The following is a 24,838-nucleotide window of genomic DNA, read 5'->3' on the forward strand; positions in this document are numbered from 1 at the left end:
CAGACACTTTCTCTTCATGTCTGAGTTGGGTCAGGAGCTCCTTGTTCATCCACGCAAGCTTCCTGCTGCCTTTTCTTGATTTTCTACTTGTCAAGATGGACCATTCCTGAGCTTGGAGGAGATGGTCCTTGAATATCAACCAGCTCTCTTGGGCCCCTCTTCTCTCCAGGGCTGTATCCCACAGGACTCTTCCAAGCAGATTCCTGAAAAGACTAAAGTCTGCTCTCTGGAAGTCCAAGGTTGTGTTACTGCTTTCTGCTCTGCTCTCTCTTGGGACCCTGAATTTCACCATCTTATGGTCATTGCAGCCAAGGCCTCAACTTTCCCATCCCAAACTAGTTCCTCCTTGTTTGTAAGTATCGGATCCAGCCAAGCACCTCTCCTTGTTGGCTCCTCAATCACCTGTGTCAGGAAGTTGTCATCAATGCACTCCAGAACTTTCGTGGATTGCTTGTGCCCTGCTATGTTGTCCCACCAGCAGGTATCACAGTGGTTAAAGTCCTCTGTAAGGACTAAGGCCTGTGAATGTTAGGCTTCTTCCAGTTGTCTGAAGAAGCCTTGTCTGCTTTTTTTTTTTTTTATCCTGATCCAGGCAATTTATAGCAGATGCCCACAGATTACTGGAGGAAAAGAGTTGTTCTGGTTGCAGTTGTTTTTGCTGACGTCTGTATTTATGTCTCCACTGTGGATCGCCATGGGAGTTAAAGTATAGAGCAGTTTAACCATCGGGTTAGTGAGGTGTGTAGGGAAGTCAGTATCTAATGTTGAGTTATCTGTTTTGACATAGGACTACAGTAAAGTTTGTTTTTTATCCTGTCTTTTGCTGGACTGTTAAAATGCTAAACTATAATAAATAATTTTGTGGGTTTTGCTTGTAAGATCATAAAAAGTTACCTTTCAAAGTTATCTGTTACATAGTTCCTGATGTTTTTCCAGCTATGTTGAGAATTTGGTTTACTCTTCTCTTACGTGTGAGAAACAAGGCCACGTACTGATTATTGGTTTTAAAGAGTTTAAAATCGATTATTTTTGTCAGGCAAGTAACTGTATTCTTTGGACATCTTTCTGTGGTGTTTTAACACCACAGTAATATTAATACATACTGAAGTTAGTGTACTACTAAAAGGATACCGACTTTGTCTTAGAACCTTACACTTAAAGCATAATTGAGTTTTTGTTGCACATTTGATTACTCATTTTGTTTTAGGAGATTCCTAAGTCATTGCAGTTGTTTTTAGAGTAGATACTGTTGGTCATTCTCTTTGTACAATTTTAAAGGCAGAACTGAAGTATGGCAGTACATTCAGCATTAGCACTTACTGTCTTTTCAGGGTTTATTATTATCCTTGTTTTGATCTTATTTTTTTGTTTTAAATGGTGGGGGGCATTTCTGACAACATTGTTACAAAGTTTTCCCACAAGTAAGCTGTGGGAGCTTAAGAGCTGTAAGAGCTGTGAACGAATTCTCCTCTTCTCTGCACACAGGATTTAGCAATGTAAGCAGCTGTAAGCAAGCAGAAAGGCTGCACTCCTCAGAGTAGTAGGAATCTCTTACTGGTTTGCCTGTTATTATCACTTCGTAATTGATAGCAAATGCTATCAAAGAGTAAAACTACTGATTGTCATCGTCTCTAAGAAACAAATTAACCTATTTTTAGTTTTTGGTGGAAACCAGACCTTTATATAGCTTGTTCTGGTTTCTTTTAGTTTTTTAGACAACAATTATACATTGAGTTTTTAAATTTAAAACTGTATTGCATTTGAGTTTAGTTTAAATCATATAGAAGCTTCAAATTTGTTTTGAAAAGTTCAATTTCAGTTCAAAATTACTCAGTTCAAATAGCTTCTTCTAAAATAATTGCATGTATGAATGTGCATAATTTAACTTTTCTCTTGAATTCTAGTAGGGTTAAACTGACTTCAATTTTATATCTTTCTTGTGGACACAGTCTGTGTATTTTACTTCTTTGAAGATAATATTCAAAGAGGAGGATTTAGACTGATAAAGGAAATTATGGGAAAGCTTTAGGAATGTTGGTCAGAATACTTCAAATAAATAACATTTTCTTCACATGGTGGTATATCTTTTCATTTGGAAAAGGTTTATTAATAAAAAGTTGAAAATAAATGTGAAAATCTACTCAAGAAAATTTCTTGTGTAAAAATGGTTATCTCCTTGCAGAGTTTAGTTTTTGAAAGGTGCTTAAAAAAATCCAGAGCTTGCAGAATTTCTTCTCTTAGTATTGCGATACGTATTTCAAAGCTTTGCAATAACAGCTGGAGCTTTTTGCAAACCACTTGGAGTTGCATAGGGCCCACAAAAACATGAAGGTACCTAAATTCCTTTAATTATTCAGAGCCTTTTCCATGGTTATCTGTAAGATTTGATCAGAAGAAAAATACACTGCAAGGTAGTTGTATATTGTATTTAATTGTTACGTTTGGGGGGTCTTTGTGATTAAAATTATTAGTATTTTTATATTTAAAAATAGGCTTAAACAATGGGGATGAGTGATAATGCTATTACTTTTGGCAAAAAAGGTTTTTTGAAGGTTATTTAGTACTGTGCATAATATCGTGGAATTTTTTTAACAATATTAATAAGACAATTTTTGTTAAATGATTTCATGCTGCTTTTTAGATAACCTTGAAGTATATAAACTGAAAACAATTTTTTTAGTACAGTGGCCTGTGATTTTGTTTGTTTATTTGCTTTTTGTTTTGAATAGCTCTATTTCTTCAACATGATATGAAAGTTTAAAGTACTGTGAAGCATTTCAAGTTTTAAAAGATGGATTCTGAGGGCTGAATGTCCTGGGTATTTTTGGTGCTTTGCCCGCTTTAAAAAAAATATTTCTTTACCATGCTTATTTATATAGATTGTTCATTTGTTAGCTTTCTTTCATAGTTTTTAATATCTCAGCGTTTTTCTCTAATTTGTCATTTTCATATTTTTAAAGGTCCCCAGGTGCATCCAATTTTTCAACTTTACCAAAGATCTCTCCATCTCTATCAAATAATTATAACAACATGAACAACAGAAAGTAAGCAATATACCTTAAAACATTATTTAATTTAATTGCCCCAGTGTGACATAAACAAATTTCAATGTATTATAACTCCTACCTATAACTCCTTGATTTGTTTTGCAATATTTGGGTTGTGAATTGTTACTGGTCACTATTTCATAGTGTAGGTATTGTAAAGCATGATACCAGGAAATGAAATGCAGTTAAAAGATGTTTGGTAACTCTTAGTCCTCAGTAGAATAGACACTAAAAAGAATGTTGAGCGTTGTAAGAAAATATATAAAGACTTCATTTAGAGTTTATCATGCTAAAAAAAACATTGTTGTTGTTATTATCCTGCCTGAATTTAGATGCACAACAAAAAAAGCATAAACTACTAACATTTATGGTGGTCAGGTTTTCCCTTATTTATAGATGCTAAGATATTGTAGTAGCATATGTGGTAACACACATTGATTTGAGACCACTACAGCTAATTGTTTTAGCTATAATGGTTGTCATAGTGATTATAGCTATTGATTAATTATCAGCAACTTAGATAGTTGATAGAAGATTTGAGAGATCAGTCTGATAGGTGTGCTTGAATATTACAATGAGCAGAGGCTTAGTAAAAGAGGCTTCTCACTTTTAAAGGTTTTCTCCTTTATATTCCAAGTCTGAATTTTAATAAAGAGTGTGATAAAACACTCTAAAAGAAGAACTTTCATATTCCAGTGGCCAACTTTGTCTGTAATCTTTTTTTTTGTTGTACACAACTGTAAAAAAGTTGGTGAATATAGAAAAACATGGAATTATTTCACTTTAACAGATAATGGAGCATCTTTCAAATGCTTGAAACCAGAGAGCACTCATCTTTAATGCAAGCTGGGGGAAATTGAAGAGGCTTATTCTTACATTCATTCAAATTTAAAATATTTTTCCAAACATGCATTTTGTGTTCAAACATGAAGATGTTAAATAATAAAAAGGTGACATAAATATTAAATATCTTATACAATATCTTCCAGTTAAATACTGCATTTATCAGAAGTGATTTTTCCTAAGGGGTGAAGTGTCACTTGTGCTTCTACCAATTGTGAGTAGCCCCAACTCTCACTGTTAAACAGTTGAAATCCATGTATTTAACTGCAGTCTATTGTACTCTGTGTGTGAATGTGTAGTAAATAAAAAGTATATTGTATCTATGATTGTGTGAAAAATTACTTGACCAGAGCTGAGCCTCCAGCTGAGAACTAATCTTCCCCCATAGCTTATGCAAAAGACAGTTGTAATGCCAAAACCAAAGCTTAACAGATACTTTTTTCTAGGGAGCCACTGTTTTAAATCAAATCAGCAAGGCTTTTTTCTTTTATTATTTTTTTCCTCCCTTTTTTTTTTTTTATTTTTTTAATGTTAGCTCTCCCTAGTGATGCTGTAGTTATATTTAAGAAGCACTTATGAAACCTGTTTCCAGCTCTTACAGCTTTTAAAGATAGTTTCTTCTCTTGCTTTAGCTGATTTTATTTGTTGGTTTATTTTGGAGCCAAAATGGGAGCTTTTAGAATGTAAGGTAGATTTCTGGGGTTGTTTTTTGTTTGGTTGGGTTGTTTTCAACGGAAATTTGTGTTTAAAAGGAAGTGATATAAAATTCAGATTTGATAAGGAATTGGTCCTTTGAAGTGCCTTAACTATAACTTAAACATTTGTATATCAGATAATAGGTACATGTTCTCTATAGTGTTATGAAATACCAGCCATTTTTCTCTTGTAACTCAAAACACTGTATATCTGGATGTTATGTAAGGCAGATATTCAGTGCAGAAGTATAACGTTTCCTTACAATTCAATAATCCAATTATAATGGGATTAAATTAAATATTTTAAAAACGACAAATTTATAATTCACTACAATATATAATACAGGAGAATCTTTAGCAGCACTTTTGTCAGAATACATGCTCAAGATTAACTCGTTCAGTGATAAAGAAGTCATATCTATTAATACACTATGTACTTTAAAGTATATACAGTTGCAGTAAGAATTTTTGGCTTCAAAATGTACATGGAAAGATATATCTCTGTATTTAGTTGTATCATATCATTCTGGGTTAAGATCAGTTTCTTCCTGTGTTCTGCTCTTCTTGCAAATATCTCCTTGTCTAAGAAAGCACTTCTTTTCCATTAATTAATGCTATCTTCTTTTCATTAGTTTCTTAACTACTTAATGTCAGCTTTGCCTGGAATTTATTTTCATGTTTCTGCCTTACTGTCTCTTACATTGCGCATTATCTTTAGTACAATGGCGAAATTATACATTTGTGGCTTTCCAGGATCCATTGGCACCTCCATATGGAGATGAGACACTATGACTCTAAAAGAAATGGCATCATTTGTTTGGAAGATAATTTTAGCTGACAAAGCTGATTTGTAAGGCAGAAAAAGCAAACAACAGGTTGTGTGTAGTAATAGTCATAAATGCTAGTCATTGCAAGCTGGTTTTTGCCATTATTGTAGCTTGGCTATAGGGTACAAATTATGTTAAAACTCTGAAAAGTATTATGTTTCTTTATATGGTACACATTTCTGTAATACTTGTCTAATCCAGGAAGTGTTCTAATAGCAAGCCTCAAATTGGTAAAATATTTAATTGTGTGTTGAGTTAGTTATACGTTAGATAATAGAAATAGCTTGTGCAAATTCTGTCAGGTCCAAAGCCTTCATTTCTGTAATTGTCAGTTTGCATTTGGTGGAATGGAGGATTCCAAATAATTGATCATTGATGTTCTTTTGCCTTTACAGGTTATCTTGTTGAAAGAATAACATAGGACAATTAGCATAATATGTGTTAGTGGCTTCAGAAGAGCAGGGAGAGACACGCATCATTTAGGTCTTACTGGAATTTCTGTTTATTGCTGTCATAAAGGAATACATTTCATGTCACATATGGTATTTTTTAAATTGTATGGGAAGGGGATTAAAACCAGTTGAACAGGGATTTTGCTTGGGGAATTAAGTGAAAAGTTGTTTTGTTTTCTTCATTTGTAACTTGTTTCAGGCTCCTAAAATGACTTGCTTCATCATTCAGTAGTGTCAGCTTGTCAGAGGACGGACAGCTGGCAGCTTTGTTCATATGCTTGGTATATTTCAATATGCTTATTTCAAGAAGTATAAATGTTAATTGCATCATCTGTAGAAACAGTTTCTTCATGTTGCACCTGACACAAAGGCAAATATTATGAGGAAGGTGATTTTTTTTAACTTTATTTAAATAGATTGTTATCTTTTGCTCTCCAGATGATCGTGAACAATAACAAAGACAGTAGTCTTTGTGTAGTGACATGGGCCTCTCCTGCTGCTTCAGGCATCTCTAAAAACTGATGGAACCCAATTACGGGTTTGTTAAATTGGCTGGTCACAAAAATACATTGGCAGTGCATTAAAGCGGTTGAAATATTACAGAGCTCAGTAAGTGTTCCAAACTTTTAATTTTCTGGGCTCGTTCTTGCAACTCAAATTCCTTTTGCAGCACCTGTAGTTGGTATATGGCACTCCACTGTCACATTGTGTCTTTTCCAAACTTCTCTGTTCCAAATCCACGCTTCCCAGAACTCCTACTACACAATGAGTTCTCTGGGTTCATCATCATCTGAAAGCTGCTCTGAGCTTTAAAGGCAGGATACAGGCAGTACGTAAAAGTCATTTCAAATATGGCACATGCAACTCAAAATTTACAGATTTACAGATAATAAAATCTCATGTGGAAACCTCAGTTTACCTTTTTCACGACTTCAAGAACTCTGTCTAGCTGTTCAAGGGTCTGAAGATGGTTTCACTTTTTCAAGTCTTGCCTTATTTTTTGAGCAGCAATTTCTTCTCATAGCCATCAGTGTTTTCTTTTCTGTTATTGCCCTTACTTGACTGCCCCATTCTAATACTACGCCTCTGCTTTTCCATGCATTGTTCCTTCATTAAAGGCAACTTTCTAAAGGTTTTGCAGGAAAAGCAGATGGAGGTTGGGGACACACTATCGCAAGTTACTTTTTCCAGGGCATTTCTGTTTGAATTAAGTTTACATAGACTTGCCTTGCATCCTTACTTGCTTTCCATTGTTAGCTGTTAATAATACTTTATTTTTTGTCCAGTCTCAAAAGTATGAAAAGCAGAGGCACAATGTAATTCAAAAAGAATAATTCTTCCAGAAAAAATGAAGTTTGCAGACTGATAAAGCTGTAAAGAGACATTTCCTAGTCTCCTGCATGTAGCAGGCGCTGTATTTTGCTTGATACGTTTTGATAAAATATCACAAAAAATCTGAAAGAAAAATATATGAATGGAGGTGACTCATGGGATGAGTGTGGTAACCATATTCTCTAAACCCCTCGTGTATTTTTGTGGGCCAGTACAGAAGATAAAAGAGCTCAGAAATGGCTTTCCCTTTTGAGAAGTAAACTCTGACAGTTTGTCCCATAGAGCAAACTAACCCTGGGGATCTATTTGCATTACAGTTATCTTGAATTAAATTATCATGATGTTACTCAGCTAATTTGCGGAAATCTTTCACATGAATTCACTATAGCCAAAAGACACCAATTCTATTTCCTAGCTTTGTAGTCTCCCTCCTAAGGTGGCAGTTTGTGAAGGCGGGAAAAGTTGCAGAGAAGGAAAAAGAAGGGGAGTGAAAATCCCCAGGAAAATTACATTCAATCTGTTTAGTACCCCTATATCTCCTAAATTTCCAAAAGATATTTCTGTTAACTATGTGAAAAGTGTAATCTTTGAGAGTCAGGTGAGGAAAACAGTAGGAAGTAAGCAGGGCTGAAAGTAGAAGCTTATTGTGTACCCCATACCTGTGCATTTCTATTGCTGCTGTGGAGTGTTGAGCTGAGGTTGAGGGGTTGGTTATATTGTGGTGGTTGCATTAGCACCAATGACAAGCTTGTGCTTTTTCTTCCTGGGGGAACTAAGGCTTGCCAACTTAAGGGACTTAGCTGGACTGCAGCCGCAAAGGCGGGGTGGAAGGGAAATTTTCCGTGGGGGTCTCTCGTGCGTGAGTCTAATGATAGGGAAGTGTTGACCACAGAAACACGCTTGAAGAGTATGTGGACCCTGGAGTTCAAAAAGTATCTTGTGTAAACTAGGGTGAAGCATTTAAGTTAGGATTAAGCTGAACGGGCAAAACTAACTTTATAGGGATTTTTCATGGAGAATGACCAGGAAACACAATGCCACTTAACTGGGTTGGGGGCCAGCAACAGCACAGAGAAAATGCATGTGTACGGAAAAGGGAAGGACTGATAGGAAAGTCAACTATTAAAAAGAAATTATCAGATGTAGACGTTTGAGAACAGCAGCTTTATGGACAACGGAGCTATAAACTACACAGATTTCTGAGGCCATCGGAAGCAGGAGAAATTTTTTTCCACTTCTGTTTGAAATTTTCAATAACTCTTGTGATTAAAACAAAACAACTGTTATTCATGAAAAGTGAGTAATTGTGCAATGAGGGGACAGTTGGAATTCAGTTGGACGTAAAGAGTGTGATGCTGTTCAGGAATAATGGCTCGTGTGTACCACTGGGCACTTGCATCCTCAGATTTTTACAATTGTAAATCTCATTTCTCAGGATTGATGGTTTGCACTGCATATTTTTCTTTGTCATTCTTAGCAACTGACTTTCACATTTTTGTTCATGTTGCTTCTAACGTGAATAGTGTCTAGTCACTGCAGAAATACTCTTGAACTTCAGCCAAAGCTACTATCACGCAGATTTCATTATCATCAGTGCCTGAAATAGTTTAAGAAAGAGTTTAACCTTTCTGGTTGGTTGTTTTTTTTCTAACATCTGTAATATTACAGAGCATCATCCTCTTAGATCCTCTTAGAAGATTCTTCTGCCTTTCTAGTGTTCTCGGATATGCTTACTTTACTGTTTTGAGGTTATTTTATATTTAGTATTTGCATGATTTCATCTGGAAACAAATTGCTTTAAATCTTACCATTTTACCCATTTCAGTCTTCTCCAGTTTCTCCAAACAGATGCATCATAGAGATTTATAATGAAGTTGTTACAAGGCATTTTGCGCATTTTTTTTACCTCTCAAGGCTTTTCTGCATTTGCATGCTGGATTGTGCTGTCCTAGCACGGAAGCTATAAATAGACTCTCTGATGCAGTGAGGCAGCCTATGCCACAGTGGCCTTGGAAATCTCAGCTTTCACGTGTAACTCCGCATTCCCATTCGCACCGACCTCACTCTTGCAGTAGCAGGATGCAAAAGGGACGTAAATGATTGATTGCTGCTGGTGGTGTCTAAAGTCTGAGTGTATTAAATTTGATGGAGCAATGAAGAATAGAGTAAGCTGTGAAGCTGCTCCTATCAAAAAGGGGTAGGGATATAATCATTACGGTTATTGCAGTACATTAGATTTTGGTTATTGGCACAGGTGACTTTTAAATTGAAATTAATGTTATATACCAAAGTTAAATACTTCTTTAAAATCCTTTCTTGTTCACGGAAGTTACTTTAACATTTTTTAATCATGCAATTTTATAAAGTACTTGTATGTATTAAAGTACTGTAGAGTACTTGTTTACATTGTGAAAGGTGTTTTGTTTTTTTACAGTGTGAAAAATTCAAACTATTGTCTCCCATCATATACTGCTTATAAGAATTATGATTATTCAGAGCCAGGAAGACACAATGAGCAGCCAGGCCTGTGTGGCCTGAGTAACTTGGGGAATACATGTTTCATGAATTCAGCAATTCAGGTACGTACTTAAGAATAAAATGAGATTGTCTTATTACTTGGAAACTAATATCTTGTTATATTTTGTCATGTTTGGAAACTAATACTGAGACTCCATTAAATACCAGGATAGGATTAAAAATGAGGAAATAATACATCTATATTGGTATACTACAAAAGTTGATTTACATAGCTGCATTCATTGTTTCCCCTCGTTTTGCACAGTGATCAATATCAGAAAGAGATTTGACCAGCATTCTACATGAGTGAACCCTTAAGTGAGATTCTTTGCTTTTTGTAGTGATTGCTGCGCATGCACATGATGAAAAATACATTCTCATTTTGAGATGCGCTTGAGTACAGATTGTAGTGCTGAAGTGTCAAAAAGTAGATGGCCAGTGGATTACTGGACCTTTATTTCTAACTAATTATCATGTACTTCTAGTGCGCAGGTTAACATGCAGGGAACCTTTGAATGTATTTCCCTTTGACCTTTCCCCTTTGAATAGCTGCTGTTTCACGGATTAGATATTTTACAGGAATGTAATAGCTTGTTTCTTTGCTATGAGTGCAAGAGAAATACTAGTATACCTAGTATTACTCTTACCAAGACAAAAAAAATCTTAGTCCTTTTACTATTAAGTGGAAGCTGCAGCGGTAGATTAATTAATGATCAGAAAGAACTAGTAGTTTAATTTCGTTTTGTTTAGTTCGGTAACGCATGTTTTGTCATCAAAGCAGGCTTATGTCAAAAAACTGTAAAGTGTATTTAAGTTCTTGTTCACATTTTTTTCCTGCTGGGTATAAAGATACTAGATCTTAACCAAGCATACTTCAGAGTTAATCTCCCCCTTTGTCATCACAAGGGTTCCTGACTTATGTTTGTGATTTCTTTGGGTGAAATTAAAAAAAAAAAAAAGTTGAATCCCTTTTTTAGCCTGTTCAGGAAAAAAAGTAGTTTCAGATACATTTGTAAGCTAAGTTTACGAAATTGTTGAAATTTGTTCAAAAGAAGAAATATTCCAGAGTTTCATAGTCTGTGCAGATTTTCTATCGTTTCTTTGTATATAGAATCGGAGAATAATTTGAGTTAGAAGGAACCCCAGAATGATCATGGGTCCCGCCTCCTGGTTGTGTCCATTACACTAGTCCTGTCACTGTGCACTTCTGAGAAGAGTCTGGCTCCACTTCTCTGTAGCCTCCCATTAGGTAGCTGCAGACAGCCATGAGCTCTCCCCTTAGTCTTGTCTTCTTCAGGTTGAACAAATGCATACAGCTCTTAACCTTTCCCTGTATGTCGTTCTCCAGCCCACCGACCATGTTGGTGGCCCTTCTCCACTTTCTTACACTGGGGAGCCCTAAACAGGACAGTGCTCCAGCAGCAGTCTTACAAGTGCCAAGTAGAGGGGAAGACTTGCAGTTGGCCATCTTTGCCACAGGGATGCACTGCTGGCTCTTCCACTTCTCCACAGAAAAGGACCACTGGGTCATAATATGCAAAGCTGCTTTCTAGCCAGTCAGCTCCCAGCCTGTAGTGGTATATGGGGTTATTCCATACTTATTTATGTAAGGCATCCATAAAATTCAACTTATTCTTGTTTCTAAAAATGTTTCTGTGAGGATACTTGAAGATAAGTTGAACAGTGCAGGAAGTAATTCATTTTTTTTTTAGCATGCTGCACAAAATATGGCTACACTGAAAGAGGGAGGGACACACATTTTGCAGTGTCCATTCTAAGTAAAAATGCTATATGTAACCTCTTTGATTACTGAATTGAGTCATTATGCTATTGAAAAAAAGAATATATTTTTGTGTCTAGTGTGCGAACCAGAATTGACCTTTAAGAGTTGAATTAAAAGAATATTCTTAGTACGTAGTGGAATATTTTTTTTATGATGCTACACTGTTTGTCAGGCTAGACTGATAAAAACAAGGATAATTTTGATTACTTATGCAAACTCTTATTAAATTGGTGTACATTAATTTGCATATATGTAGATGTAAAAATAACCTTTTGGGTGAGAATTATAAGCATGGGTTATTGCCCTTAGAAATCTTATACAGCGTAACAAACTTATTACAGTTCACATCAGTATCTCATTGTGTTAACTGGAGTTAATTCTGAGGTCTGCGTTCTAAATCACGTCAGCTTTGGCTTCATTGCTTTTCAGTTATATCTAGGGATTCAAGTGTTCAAATAAGTTCTGAGAAACTGTAGTGTAAATTAATAAATACAATTTTGCTGATTCACAAGACAGTGCTCTGGGTAAGAAAATAAGATGTTTATTGAGCAGTGCAGCTTTTACTTTGGCATGGTACCTTTAGTATGTCCTTGATGGTGTGATTTTTTCAAATGCATTATTTGGCAGCTTTCTTGGCAAGGAATTGTAAAGTATTTTTCAGTTCCACCTACTATATCTCTCAAAGAAAGTATTGTTCAGAGTTTAATGTTATCTAAGAAATCCACGAAAGCACTTTTAGTGAAAGTATGACGTGTTCTTAACACATTAAGGTCTTGCAGACTGCAAGTTCTACTGTCTTCTTCCTTTTGCCACCACTTAACTTCTACCTTTTTTCCAGTAGCACTGCCTGCACTAATTTGCCATTAATTTCACCTTCTACTGTTTTTGAAGTAACACTGGATTATTCTGGCTAGAGGTGTAATGCCTATGGCCAAAGCACTCTGAACACATTTGACCTTGTCTGATCTTGGAAGCAATGAAGGAATGGGCCCGCACAGTATGTGGATTAGGGAATTCTGCTTGGGAATATTGGGTGCTCTAGGCTTTGACCTGAATGACGGAGCAGAGTGCACCCTCAGCAAGATTAGAAATGACACAAATCTGGAAGGAGGGACTGGTGCACCAGATTTGTGTGTTGCCATTCAGAGGGACCTCAGCAGGCTGGAGAAATGGACAAACAGGAACGTCATGAAGTTCAATCAAACGAAATGTAAAGGCCTGTACCCAAGAAGGAATAACTGCAGGCATCAGTACACACTGGGGCAGGGGAGGGCGCGGGCGACCGGATGGAAAGCAGCTTGGCAGAGAAGCACCTGGGGTCCTGGTGGACAAAAAGCTGAACACAAGCCAGCAATGTGACCTTGTGGCCAAGGCAGCCAACAGCCTCCTGGGCTGCATTGAGAAGAGTGTTACCAGCAGGCTGAGAGAGGTGATCCTTCCCTTCCAGTCAGCACCGGTGAGACACCCCTGTAGTGCTGGGTTCACTCCTGGGCTCCCCAGTACCAGAGAGAGGGGGTTATACAAGTCCAGTGAGAGGCCACAAAGGTGATCAAGGGATTGTAGCATCTGACCTACATGAAGAGACTGAGAGCTGGAACTGTTCAGCCTGGAGAAGAGAAGGCTCCAGAGTGATCTTATCAATGTGTATAAATACCTGGTGGGGGTGAGTAAAGAAAACTGAACCAAACTCTTCTCAGTGGTGCCCACTGAAAGGACAGGAGGCAATGAGTACAAATTGAAGCACAGGCAATTCGATTTAAATATAAGAAATCTTGTTTTACAGTGAGGGTTATCAAGCACTGGAATAAGTTTTCCAGGGAGCCTCCATCCTTGGAGATGCTCAAAACCTGACTGGACATAGTCCCAAGCAACCTGCTCTAGGTGACCCTTCTTTGAGCAGGGAATTGGACGAGACAATCTCCAGAGATGCCTTCCAACCTCAGCTATTCTGTGATTCTCTGATCTGCTTTGGTTACCTACTGTAGCTTATTTACTTTCTTAAGGGGTCTTCCTTCACAATTATGTCAACACAGGTTGTTTATCAGGATAAATCTGTTTTATTTAAACAAAATAGTTTAGAGTTTTAAACACTGAAATAGTTTCCAATTCCATTCATCTTATATTCCAAAAGCCCTGCTTTGATCCCTTCCGTTCAGTCAGTGCTGAGTGTAATCAATGTAGCTTCCTTCAACAGAAGCAGAGTTTAGTTTATCCACTCTCCTGCTCATCACCACCTTTCTCAGATCTTCATCCTTCCCAGACAGCATTGAGGCCCCTTAGTGTTCACATAAGAGCCATTTCTGCTTCAGAAACCACTTCATTTCTCAGACAGCTTCTCCTTGCTCTCGTCGCATGTACAGTGAAGATGGTTTGCATCAGAACTGTTATCAGTGGTTCTTGAAGAAGAGGGCCAGTTCCTTGCACATCTTGCTCTCCAGAGACTGACATACTTGTCTGAGGGTTTTTGCCCTGTAACCATACTAGGTAGAAATGTGATAATCCTGGCAGTTTCTTAAACTTTTTTGCAAATTCATTAATAGTTCTTCAATGTGTGGGTAAGGTTAGGCTTGCCCCTTCATCCTTCTAAGTGATTATTGTAAAGAGACCTTTGCTTTTCCAAGTAGGGTCTTTCAGTGTTACAAAGCTCAAGACAACTAGAGGAGAGATTGTGAAGAGAAGGGTAAGATCCTCTGTGGTACCATAAACAGCTGCACGCTGAGTACGAGTAAGGCCAAGAAGGTTAAGATACCATTGTATTTCTCCCAAATGCTGTTGTCTTGTTGCTGTTTCTTATTTTAAAAAGCAGTAATTCAATATTATTTCATATTTTGGTTGTATTGGAACTTTCCTTTGTATAGATTTTTCAGATTCTTTTGAAGTAGTATTCCATGTATCTAATCGTAGTTTACTTCAGTGCTAACACCTAAGGCTTGATTTTTATTATTAAGGCCTAAATGTCTGCTTTTGCACAACTGAGCATTAAATAAAACAGGAAGGACGAAAGGGGGCTTGTGGACTTTATGAAAACATATTATTATGAATGCTTGAACCCAAATCAAGATAAAAAAAAAAAAAAAACCATGGCTATGTCCTAAGCCAAAAAAATTAGAAAAAATATGAATTTCCTGAAGCATTGCTGTGCTGCCACCTGTGGATGTTTCCTAAGTACTGCTTTGCCCTTTTGGTGGGATACTAGTGATAAGAGCTCTGTGGGAAATGTGTTGTTTTTTTTCTTTTGCAGTGAAAACCTGAGAGTTCACAAAGTCTTGATTTTGTGATTCAAAAATAAGAATGAAAGTAAATGTTTTAATTAAAAAAACTTCTTTTTCTTTTTGTTTCCACATTTTCATTATGTTTTTCCCATCAATGTGATTATATATACTTGATTTTTGAACAACAGCTGTTGAGAGCTTTGCAATGGGGTATTTCAGCAATTTTCTTTCTTCAGAAAGCTGATTAACATTCCGTCTAGGGTTACTTATGGCTGTGAGTTTATCCAGACAAAACAAAACATCTTTCACCAAAACCTGAAATGATTAGGTTTTTAGTGCTGTTTCAGTTGGTTAAAGGGGTGTGCTAGCTGAGTGCTTTTCACCACGTCTGACACTGAGCGCATCAGACAAAAGTAGGATAGGCAGATGTAAAGTAATTTACTTTTTCTCCTATTACTTGGATCTTTCTTTCAGTCAGCCAGCTCTTGGTCTTTTCTTAGAAGGTTGAAATAGGAAATTTCAATGTCCCTTTCATAAAATTGTTATTAAGTGGGACAGCTGAAGAACCATGATACTTACAGGAACACTCAATTTTTAGCTCAATTTAATGATCTCACTGTCTGCTTCTCATTTCCCCAGTTTACTGGCATAACAGATAATGATGTTTTATTTGCTTTGAAATTTTATTTTTATCGTTATTTCTATGTAATATCCATTATGGGATGTGAATAAATGTTTCCTCGTTACCTTAGGATTATAGGATAGTTTGGGTTAGAAGGAACTTCAGGAGGTTTCTAGTGGAACCTCCTGCTCAAAGGAAGGTCAGCTCTGAGGTCAGACCAGGTTGCCCAGGGCTACATCCAGTTGGGTCTTGAAAACCTCCAAGAAGGCTGCACAGCCTCTCATCTCCACTGCTTGACTGTTCTTACAGTGAAAACTTTTATATCCCTAACTTCTCTTGTTTCAATTTATGTCCATTGTTTCTTGTCCTCCTACCATGCACCACTATGAAGAGCCTGGTTCCATCTTCTCCTTAACTTCCCTGTAGGTACTAGAAGGCTGCTGTGGGTCTTCCTGAAATAGTCTCTTCTGCAGGCTGAACAAGCCCTGATGCTTCAGCTTTTTCTCACAGGGCAAGTGCTCCAGCCCCCTGACTGTCTCGGTGGCCCTCTTTCTTCATTCATTTTATTTTCTTTTTATCAATGAAACAATCAGAGTCCTTGCAAACTCTTCTATGAGAGTTTTCCCATACTTAAATTATGTGGATTTAGAGAAGGATAATGTGACTATTTTTATTATTATTTTTCCACCTATATGAAAGTTTCATAGGACAGGTGGACTTGCTAACAGGATTATTGTCTAGTATTGGAATTACAGTATTCCCGTGAGGCTACAGCATTGCTATATATATATAAGGCATTAAAAATAAAGATTATTTATTGAGGTGATTGGTGACAGCCAACATGGCTTCACTAAGGGCAAATCATGCCTGACAAATTTGGTGGCCTTCTACGATGGGGTTACAGTGCTGGTGGATAGGGGAAGAGCAACTGATGTCATCTACCTAGACTTGTGCAAAGCATTTGACACTGTCCCACATGACATCCTTGTCTCTAAATTGGAGAGACATGGACTTGATGGATGGACCACGGCAGTGGATAAGGAATTGGCTGGATGGTCACACTCAAAGAGTTACAGTCCGTTGATGTCCAAGTGGACACCAGTGACGAGTGGCGTTCCTCAGGGGTCTGTATTGGGACTGGTCCTGTTTAACATCTTTATCAGCAGCATGGACGGTGGGATTGAGCGTGCCCTCAGCAAGTTTGCCGATGACACCAAGCTGTGTGGTGCAGTCGACACGCTGGAGGGAAGGGATGCCATCCAGAGGGACCTCGACAGGCTTGAGAGCTGGGCCTGTGCAAACCGCGTGAAGTTCAACATGGCCAAGTGCAAGGTCCTGCATGTGGGTCAGGGCAGTCCCAAGCACAAATACAGGCTGGGTGGAGAATGGATTGAGAGCAGTCCTGAGGAGAAGGACTTAGGGGTGATGGTTGACAAGAAGCTTAACATGAGCTGGCAATGTGCACTTGCAGCCCAGAAAGCCAACCGTATCCTGGGCTGCATCAAAAGAAGCGTGGCCAGCAGGTCGAGGGAGGTGATTCTGCCTCCTCTACTCTGCTCTCGTGAGACCCCACCTGGAATACTGCATTCAGCTCTGGGGGTCCCAACATAAGAAGGACATAGAACTGTTGGAACGAGTCCAGAGGAGGGCCACGAAGATGATCAGAGGGCTGGAGCACCTCTCCTATGAAGACAGGCTGAGAGAGTTGGGGCTGTTCAGCCTGGAGAAGAGAAGGCTCCAGGGAGACCTTCTAGAAGCCTTCCAGTACCTGAAGGGGGCCTACAGGAAAACTGGAGACTTTTTACAAGGGGCAAGTAGTGACAGGATGAGGGGGAACGGTTTTAAACTGAAAGAGGGAAGATTTAGATTAGATACTAGGAAGAAATTCTTTCTTGTGAGGGTGGTGAGACACTGGCACAGGTTGCCCAGAGAAGTTGTGGATGGCCCTCCCTGACAGTGTTCAAGGCCAGATTGGATGGGACTTTGAGCAACCTGTTCTAGTGGAAAGGTGTACCTGCCCATGGCAGGGGGGTTGGAACTAGATCATCTTTAAGGTCCCTTCCAACTGAAACCATTCTGTGATTCTGTGATTCATTTTCTCGTGCATCTTAATGCCTCCCACACCCTACTAGTTACAGCTGTGCTCTCTATACAGTAGACTGTATGTGTCTTTACAGGTGATTAGGTCTCCTTTTTGACTCAATAGTTTAGAATTCTTCCAGGGTGTTTGAATGCATGTGTAGGTACATCAACAATGCATGCAGTGTTGCATAATACAGTCAATGCACAAATGTGTGAAGCATTGTTCCGTCCAGTTGCATTGTTTACCCAGTTTTCTTGGAGGTTGATTATGATTACATAAATAGTTATCCACAGATTGCTCTGCTACAGAAAAATACTTTTTTTCCCTTTTTTTTCCAAGTAATTAATATGTAACATGGAACTATAATTTCAGTGTTAACCTTTGTCATGCTGAAGACCGATCCTTCTCTTCTGTGGTTTGTCTCATAGTTGGTCTTGGAGTTTCTATATTCTGTTGTGTCTTTTCCCATGATCTTTTAGCTAAACGACCAGTTTGGGTTCAGAGATGAGCACTTTACAGAAGTTTTGTTGGTTAATTGTGGAGACTGCAGTACCTGAAATGAATGCCATTCTGTTACCTCTTTAGTTCATAACCATTTTTCTGTAGTTTTACTGTATTTGTTTAGCTTTTTTTGTTTCTATTATTCTTCATCTGTCAGTATAGTTGTTAGTTTCCCTATGGCTGTGTTTTAAAACAAACAAAAACCACCGAGTTGAACAGGGCGCATAAATCTGATGACTTTGCTGTCTAGTAGATTATCTTCATTCTAATAGTTTTGTTTTGGTTTTGGGGTGGTTTGTGTTTTTGTTTTGATGCTTTCCATAAGGCTTCCTTGATAATCTACAACATATCACACCATGAGAAAATAAGAATGTAGGCTTCCTTTCAAATTGGCTTCTGGATGCTTTCTTCCCCTGTGACTTTAATCATGATCTTAAATAGTTCTCCATTGTCAGCCTTTTCAAGAAATAAACGCGTTTGTAAGTATTTAGCTTTGTTAGTTATGTTGAAAAGATCAGTGCATTTATGGCCAACTGTATTACTTTCTTTAGCAGCTACTTTTTTTAAAGTTGTGGCATCTGATATTGTAGAAAAGATGTCAGCTCTGTATCTCAGCAGTTGCTGTGTTGAGATAGATACTTGTACATTCCAGTACTACCATCAGTGTCATCTTATGTTGGAATGTGGAAATTGTTACAAGGAAAAAGGGAAACTATCTGTAGTAATCTTCTTGACTTATACATACAAATATAAATTAATATTCTGAGAAAGTGGCAAAACTAATTTATCAGGTGAAAACTAGAAAAACGTAATTTGGGGGGGGGGGAGGGGGGGGCGGGGAACATATGGTCAGCACACCGTGTGGTGCTTTACTAAGAACCTATGGAAAAATTTACTATTTTTGCATTATTTAGTTCCTTATTCTGGACATTCTTCACACTAAGCTGATCAGCTGAACTCATCTGATCTCCTAAACCAGCCCAAAAATAATCCAGAAGAAAAGTGAGGAAGAAAAATAGTTTTTTGACAGGTTAGTGAGATGAATATGTTTACTGTGCAATCAGGTGAGGATCAGCAGAGAAGGGGCAGGACTTCTTTGGGCAGTAGGATTTGTCACATAACTCAGATTGAACATGCAATTTTACCCAAAGTGTAGTTTTATTTATAGTTAGTTTAGCGTAGTTTGCACTATATTGTTCCTGGATATGTGGTGGAACTTGGTAGTCCATCCATTCCCTTAGGTTGATGCTAAAAATAATCTTTCGAAAACTCTGACCACTTCTGTATGGATTTGAGAGACCAGGTGTTTCTCCTCTTAGCTGCCTGGATCAGTTCAGAACTGACAACATGGATCTGTGAGGTAGCGGGGGCTTGGGATCACCACTACTAGGAATAAAAGCTGTTTGCCATGTAGCAAGAGAAAAATGAGCTTTCTTCAACGCTCGGTGTCCAAAAGGGCCTGTAATATCAGGATTTTTTTGCAGTGTTCACAGTTCATGAAAGCTTTAGGGGAGGAGGGAGAGAAAGAAAGGAGTGCAATATGGGCATGAAACTCAGCTCTCTACAACACATGACTGATTTTGCTTTGTAACATTACACAGGTATGATGGGCAGAAATAGGAATAACTTTTTTTGCCCTGCTCAATAAAGTTTTAATTCTTCCAGTCTCAATTGCTGCATCTTATGCAGTAGCGTATGTGGAGCTAAAATTTTTGTTCTTCCCCCTATTTGCAGAGAGGCAGATGAGACTGATGAAATATTTGACCTTTCTTGGAATCTTTAATAGAGGAAAGAATGCAGCAAAGCTTGTAATATTTAATGAAGAAACTTTGCTAAATCTATATGCTAAGGCATGGCATGGGAATCATTTCCAAGATGGAAAAGTTTTTGTTTAAAGGACTGTGAGGAGTAGCACACAATTTAAAGTGGTTTCCTAAAATTGCAAATCATGCTTCAGTGATTACATCCTGCTGTCAGTGCTAACAGGAACGACAAACTGGTACAGAGGATGTCATTATCTCAGTCTAAACCAAAACCCTTGCTTTCCTTGAAATAATTTCAATTCTAAACAGCTTCACAAAATTTAAAATAACATAGGAAGGACTGCACCAATTCTGATTCAAGGTCTAGTCCATCTAGCATAGATTGCTGTCTTCAACAGCATCCATAAGCAGATGCCTACGAAGAGAAGGAATAGGGCAAGCATCCTCACCTTCCCTTTCCTTCCACCCCTGCCAAAAAAAATCCCTCTCCGTTTTCAACTGTTTTCAGATCACATGTTGTTCTGAATGTGGTGTCATTTGATTTAATAAGCCCTATTGCTCTCTCTTCCAAGTACCAATGCAGTCTCTCCTTGAGGCCCTGTAAACTTTGTGCATCTATAACAACTTTCAGCGAAGAGTTTCATAAAGCTGCTATTAATGTATAAAGAATCACCTTCTTTTGTTTGTTTTGAACCTCAACACAAATTATGTTGTCACACTGTGGTTGGCTGGACTATTATGTCTAATAAATTCTGATGTAAAGCTTTTGAAAAATACTATTTGTGCATAACTTGTAATGATAGCTGCAGCCGGTCTTGGTTTAAAACCATTATTTTGTTTCTGGAAAAGACCTTTTTTTTTTTTTCTTTTCCTTGCAGGCACTAGGCATTACAGTTTGAAGTATTGTTCATGGCTGCTTTAACGAAGTTCAAACATTCTTTGTTTAGAACTAATTCAAATCACTGTTCCAAAAATTCTGTGTTTCTATTTACAGTGTCTGAGCAACACACCTCCTCTCACAGAATACTTCCTCAATGATAAATACCAAGAAGAGCTGAATTTTGACAATCCTTTAGGAATGCGAGGTGAAATAGCAAAATCTTATGCAGAGCTTATCAAGCAAATGTGGTCGGGAAAATACAGCTATGTTACCCCAAGAGCATTTAAGGTCAGTAGGGAATTTAACCTGAATGTACATTGTCAGTTTTGGTTTTGTTGTTTAAGTATACAAAACTTACGGAAATATGCAAGAATAAGAATTTGAAGTAATATTCATCAGTATGCAGTCCATACATTTAACTTGGATATGTATTTCTATGTGTCAACTGGCCTTGTGCTTTGGTCTTTGAGAATTAGTTTTGGCTTCCTGTCTCCATTGAAAAGCTTATCTTTTACAACTGAAGTTTTACCTTTTCAGCTTTCTGCTGTAGCATCTAGGGAGTATCTGTTCTTTATAACAATTAAGGTACCAGAAGTATTTGTTTGGTTTTTTTTTTTAGACACAAGTGGGACGATTTGCACCACAATTTTCTGGTTACCAGCAACAAGATTGTCAAGAGCTACTGGCTTTTCTCTTGGATGGATTACATGAGGATTTGAATCGGATTAGGAAAAAGCCTTACATTCAATTAAAGGACGCAGATGGGAGACCAGACAAGGTAGTGTTTTTGGTGTTGATCTTATTCATTTTAGTCAAGGCTATATGTCGCAAGATACTTCTACATGATTGTGCACTGAAAGGTTGGGACACTGATGACATGTTGGTTTTTCTGGAAGAGATGTCAGAAAATAAGTCAAGACCTTAAAATGGAGATCTTATTCAAGTATCTGTGTAAATTTTTGTTTATTTGGAAGATAATTGGGAAGGTGGGAGGGTGTTAGGTCTTAACAAAGACTTTTTTGTTTCAATTCAGTGCTGAGTTCAGTTGGAAAAACAGTTTCCGTTCTCTTGTTCTTTTATTCTTATATCTACAGTATGCGGCGTTCTGTCTCTCTCCAGTACTCTTACTTGAGGGAAGCTTCTTTCCAGAGCTACTAGCATATAGATAATTTCTTTTGTTACGAGTATGAGGTACTTCAGATGGAATTGTTAGTGTTATTTGCTTTAGTCTTGCCCCAAGCCACTTGAAGTCTCTCTCAGAATACGTAATGCCACTGACAGAATCTCTGTCCCAGGAAGAGCTTTTAACCTGTGATCCTGATACTCGTAACATATCTTACAGGGTCCTTTGGAGTGAGATTTCTATGTTTATGTGGTAACTGAGAATGTTCTATCAAGTACTCTTACTAATAATTCTCACTATTCATTTCCTGCTACTTTGTCATAACCCAGGTCGTGCTTTAATTACAGGTGGTTGCTGAAGAAGCCTGGGAAAATCATTTAAAAAGAAATGATTCCATCATTGTAGATATATTTCATGGCCTTTTTAAATCCACCCTAGTTTGTCCTGAATGTGCTAAGATATCTGTAACCTTTGATCCTTTTTGTTACTTGACACTTCCATTACCCATGAAAAAAGAACGCACTTTGGAAGTTTATTTAGTTAGAACGGATCCACTTACAAAGCCTATGCAGGTAAGCCTCTTAGTTTATGTACAAAACTCCTGATTTATGTGGCATTAACAATGAACCTGAGTTCCTTTACATTTTTTAAATTTATAAGTACAATAAGCAAATCCAACGAGCTTTAGTTTTCTGGTACGTGTTCTGAAGTTCCACTTAGAATGCCTGAGGAAGACTATACATACCTTCCTATATATCTATACACTTAATCCAGACTTAATTCCTCAGTTTATTAGCCTCAAAAAGCAAATATTGGTAATAACTGATGCAAAAACCCCATAACTAAATATATTGGGTAGTGCTGAATTCTTCGATGCTATAAATTAATAGTCAAAAGAAAAAAAAATTAGATGAGATTTCTTTGTAAAGAGTTATCGTTTTTGCCTTTTTTAGGAAGGATGGTATTATACACCTTAGAACGGCATGAAACAATGTACATAGATTATGGTAACAAAATCATGATGAAATGATTCTAGCTGTACCTTATGGGGTAAGCGAGGATAGGTGAAATAAATAAGACATGGGCAGTTAGGCAGACTTGCAATAAGGCTTTAGCACCTGAAATCAAAGTACAATAAGAAGGAAAGTAGGGGAAAAGGAGTGTTCTCAAAGGCGCTATGAGTTAGGGAAGTCAAAGATAAAGGGACATGTATTAACTAGTGGGAGATGAGCCTGCTAGAAATTTAATTATTTGTGAGAACAGGTTTGCCCAAGGGACACACAGTAGTTGAAGATGACCCTGCATGACATGTAAGATGGTTATGCAGGAATGAATGGAGATTGGGAAGAGTACAAGTTCAGTAGAGCTTTTGTGAGTCTAAGTAACTATAAGTCTTAAGGAGATAGCAAACACATGCTGCACTTGGCAATTATTTACAAAGTTATAATACCTTATTTCTAATTAATCCTGTCTGTTTGTTATGCAAGTAACAGGTAAGAGTCCTGTGTGGAGTTTCATTACAAACTGCAGGTATACTGCACTAAGGGGAGCATTCAGAGTGTGCATGTTTGTATGAGTAAAGTTGTGAAGGTAACTACTATGTTTTCAGCAACTTACAGAATTTGTGTTAGTTGATTTACATACTTTACACCTTAAGTTCAAGCATCTGAAAGCAGTATGGAAGTATGATGAACATGTGATAAGTTGTTTGGTTTTTCTCCTGCATATTTGTTCTCTTAAGAAATTGAAGTGACATTTTATTTTTTTTAGTACAAAGTAGTTGTTCCTAAAATTGGAAATATACTGGATCTTTGCACAGCATTGTCGGCTTTGTCTGGTGTTGCTGCAGATAAGGTAAGAGTGATTTCTTATATGAAGCGCAACAATGAACATTTTAACAAATATTAACCTGATTTAATGATGTATACTCCATTTTCTTTTCAGATGATTGTTACTGATATATACAATCACAGGTTCCACAGGATATTTGGCATGGATGAAAATCTAAGTAGTATTATGGAACGTGATGACATTTATGTGTAAGTACAGATAACATACTTCATGTCTCTTTGCAGTTTGTTTAGTTATTTGCAAAAGATTAAAACCTAGACATAAGATAAAGACAAATCTTGGGGGTTTTAATTATTTTTTAATTTTTCCCCTTTGTAACCTTTTAACTGACAGTTGTCCTTTATATTTCTGATTGGTTTTCTTGTAGATTTGAAATTGCTATCAATAGAACAGAAGATACAGAACAAGTAATAATTCCTGTTTGCTTAAGGGAAAAGTGCAGGCACACTAGTTACAGCCATAGTGGTTCTTCACTGTTTGGTCAACCTTTTCTCATAGCAGTGCCTAGAAACAATACTGAAGATAAACTGTACAACCTGCTGCTGCTGAGAATGTGGTAAGGTTATTGTTTAAAGAAAACCACATTTGTTATGAATAATGCTAATAGTTGGAATCAGTAGGCACTTAGTTTTACATGCATTGCTAACAAACTGATTAGATTTGCATACTTAATCTTTTACTTGCTTTCTGTTAAATATATCTAACCTAAAATTCTAGGTACTTGAGATGCGAATTAGTGTGGATTTTAATTTGATTTTTTGTTAGCATGACCTCATCCAAAAATTATTTGAGAAGACAGTAGGGAGTCAATCTGTTTAGGGGAATTAATTCTGCTGTATACATAGCTGTTTGTTAGGGCTTCGTAAAATGGAAACGTTTTGCCAATTACTCTGCTATGCTTATACCTCCTGTATCAACTGTACAAGTTTATATACTAATTTATGTTGTAAAACTATATAGTAGACACTTTTTGAGACTAGACTGGAATAAGTGTCATTAGTTGGAAGAAATCAGGATCATAAAACCTCTAATTTAAATTTATGCTTAATTTTCTGTTAATGTAACTTTCTCTGTAAGTGAACCCATATATTTTTTTGTGTAAAAAAATAATGGTTAATGAACAGTTAAAGGAGTGATTTCTGGACAAACAGAGACTAACACCAAGAATCGAGTTGTATAAAATCAAGTAACTGCCAAAAACGTAGATCATACATGAGCAGAATTTCACCTGTGCCTGTAACAGTAGACACGTTAGGCAACGAAACTATTAATTCTGAATAAATCAGAAAGGAGTGCAGAAATACAGT

General features: G+C 37.3%; 1 protein-coding gene across 5 annotated transcripts in view; it reads left to right on the forward strand.

Moving 5' to 3' along the window:
• The window catches only part of USP15 (ubiquitin specific peptidase 15), a 76,937-nt gene that overhangs the window by 45,161 nt on the left and 6,938 nt on the right, over window positions 1-24,838 (forward strand). For 3 of the 5 annotated variants that reach the window (XM_068400793.1, XM_068400790.1, XM_068400792.1), the window contains 8 exons: window positions 2,961-3,044; window positions 9,631-9,775; window positions 20,672-20,845; window positions 21,177-21,335; window positions 22,028-22,252; window positions 23,451-23,534; window positions 23,625-23,719; window positions 23,899-24,087. In XM_068400793.1, the coding sequence (XP_068256894.1) occupies window positions 2,961-3,044; window positions 9,631-9,775; window positions 20,672-20,845; window positions 21,177-21,335; window positions 22,028-22,252; window positions 23,451-23,534; window positions 23,625-23,719; window positions 23,899-24,087 (1,155 nt within the window). Of the gene's footprint in view, window positions 1-2,960; window positions 3,045-3,837; window positions 4,214-9,630; window positions 9,776-18,828; window positions 18,928-20,671; window positions 20,846-21,176; window positions 21,336-22,027; window positions 22,253-23,450; window positions 23,535-23,624; window positions 23,720-23,898; window positions 24,088-24,838 lie in introns of those variants that run through there. The other 2 variants (XM_068400794.1, XM_068400795.1) reach the window with 2 other exon arrangements.

This window comes from Nyctibius grandis, chromosome 5 (assembly GCF_013368605.1).
Source record: "Nyctibius grandis isolate bNycGra1 chromosome 5, bNycGra1.pri, whole genome shotgun sequence".
In the NCBI taxonomy this organism is placed as follows: Eukaryota; Metazoa; Chordata; class Aves; order Nyctibiiformes; family Nyctibiidae; genus Nyctibius; species Nyctibius grandis.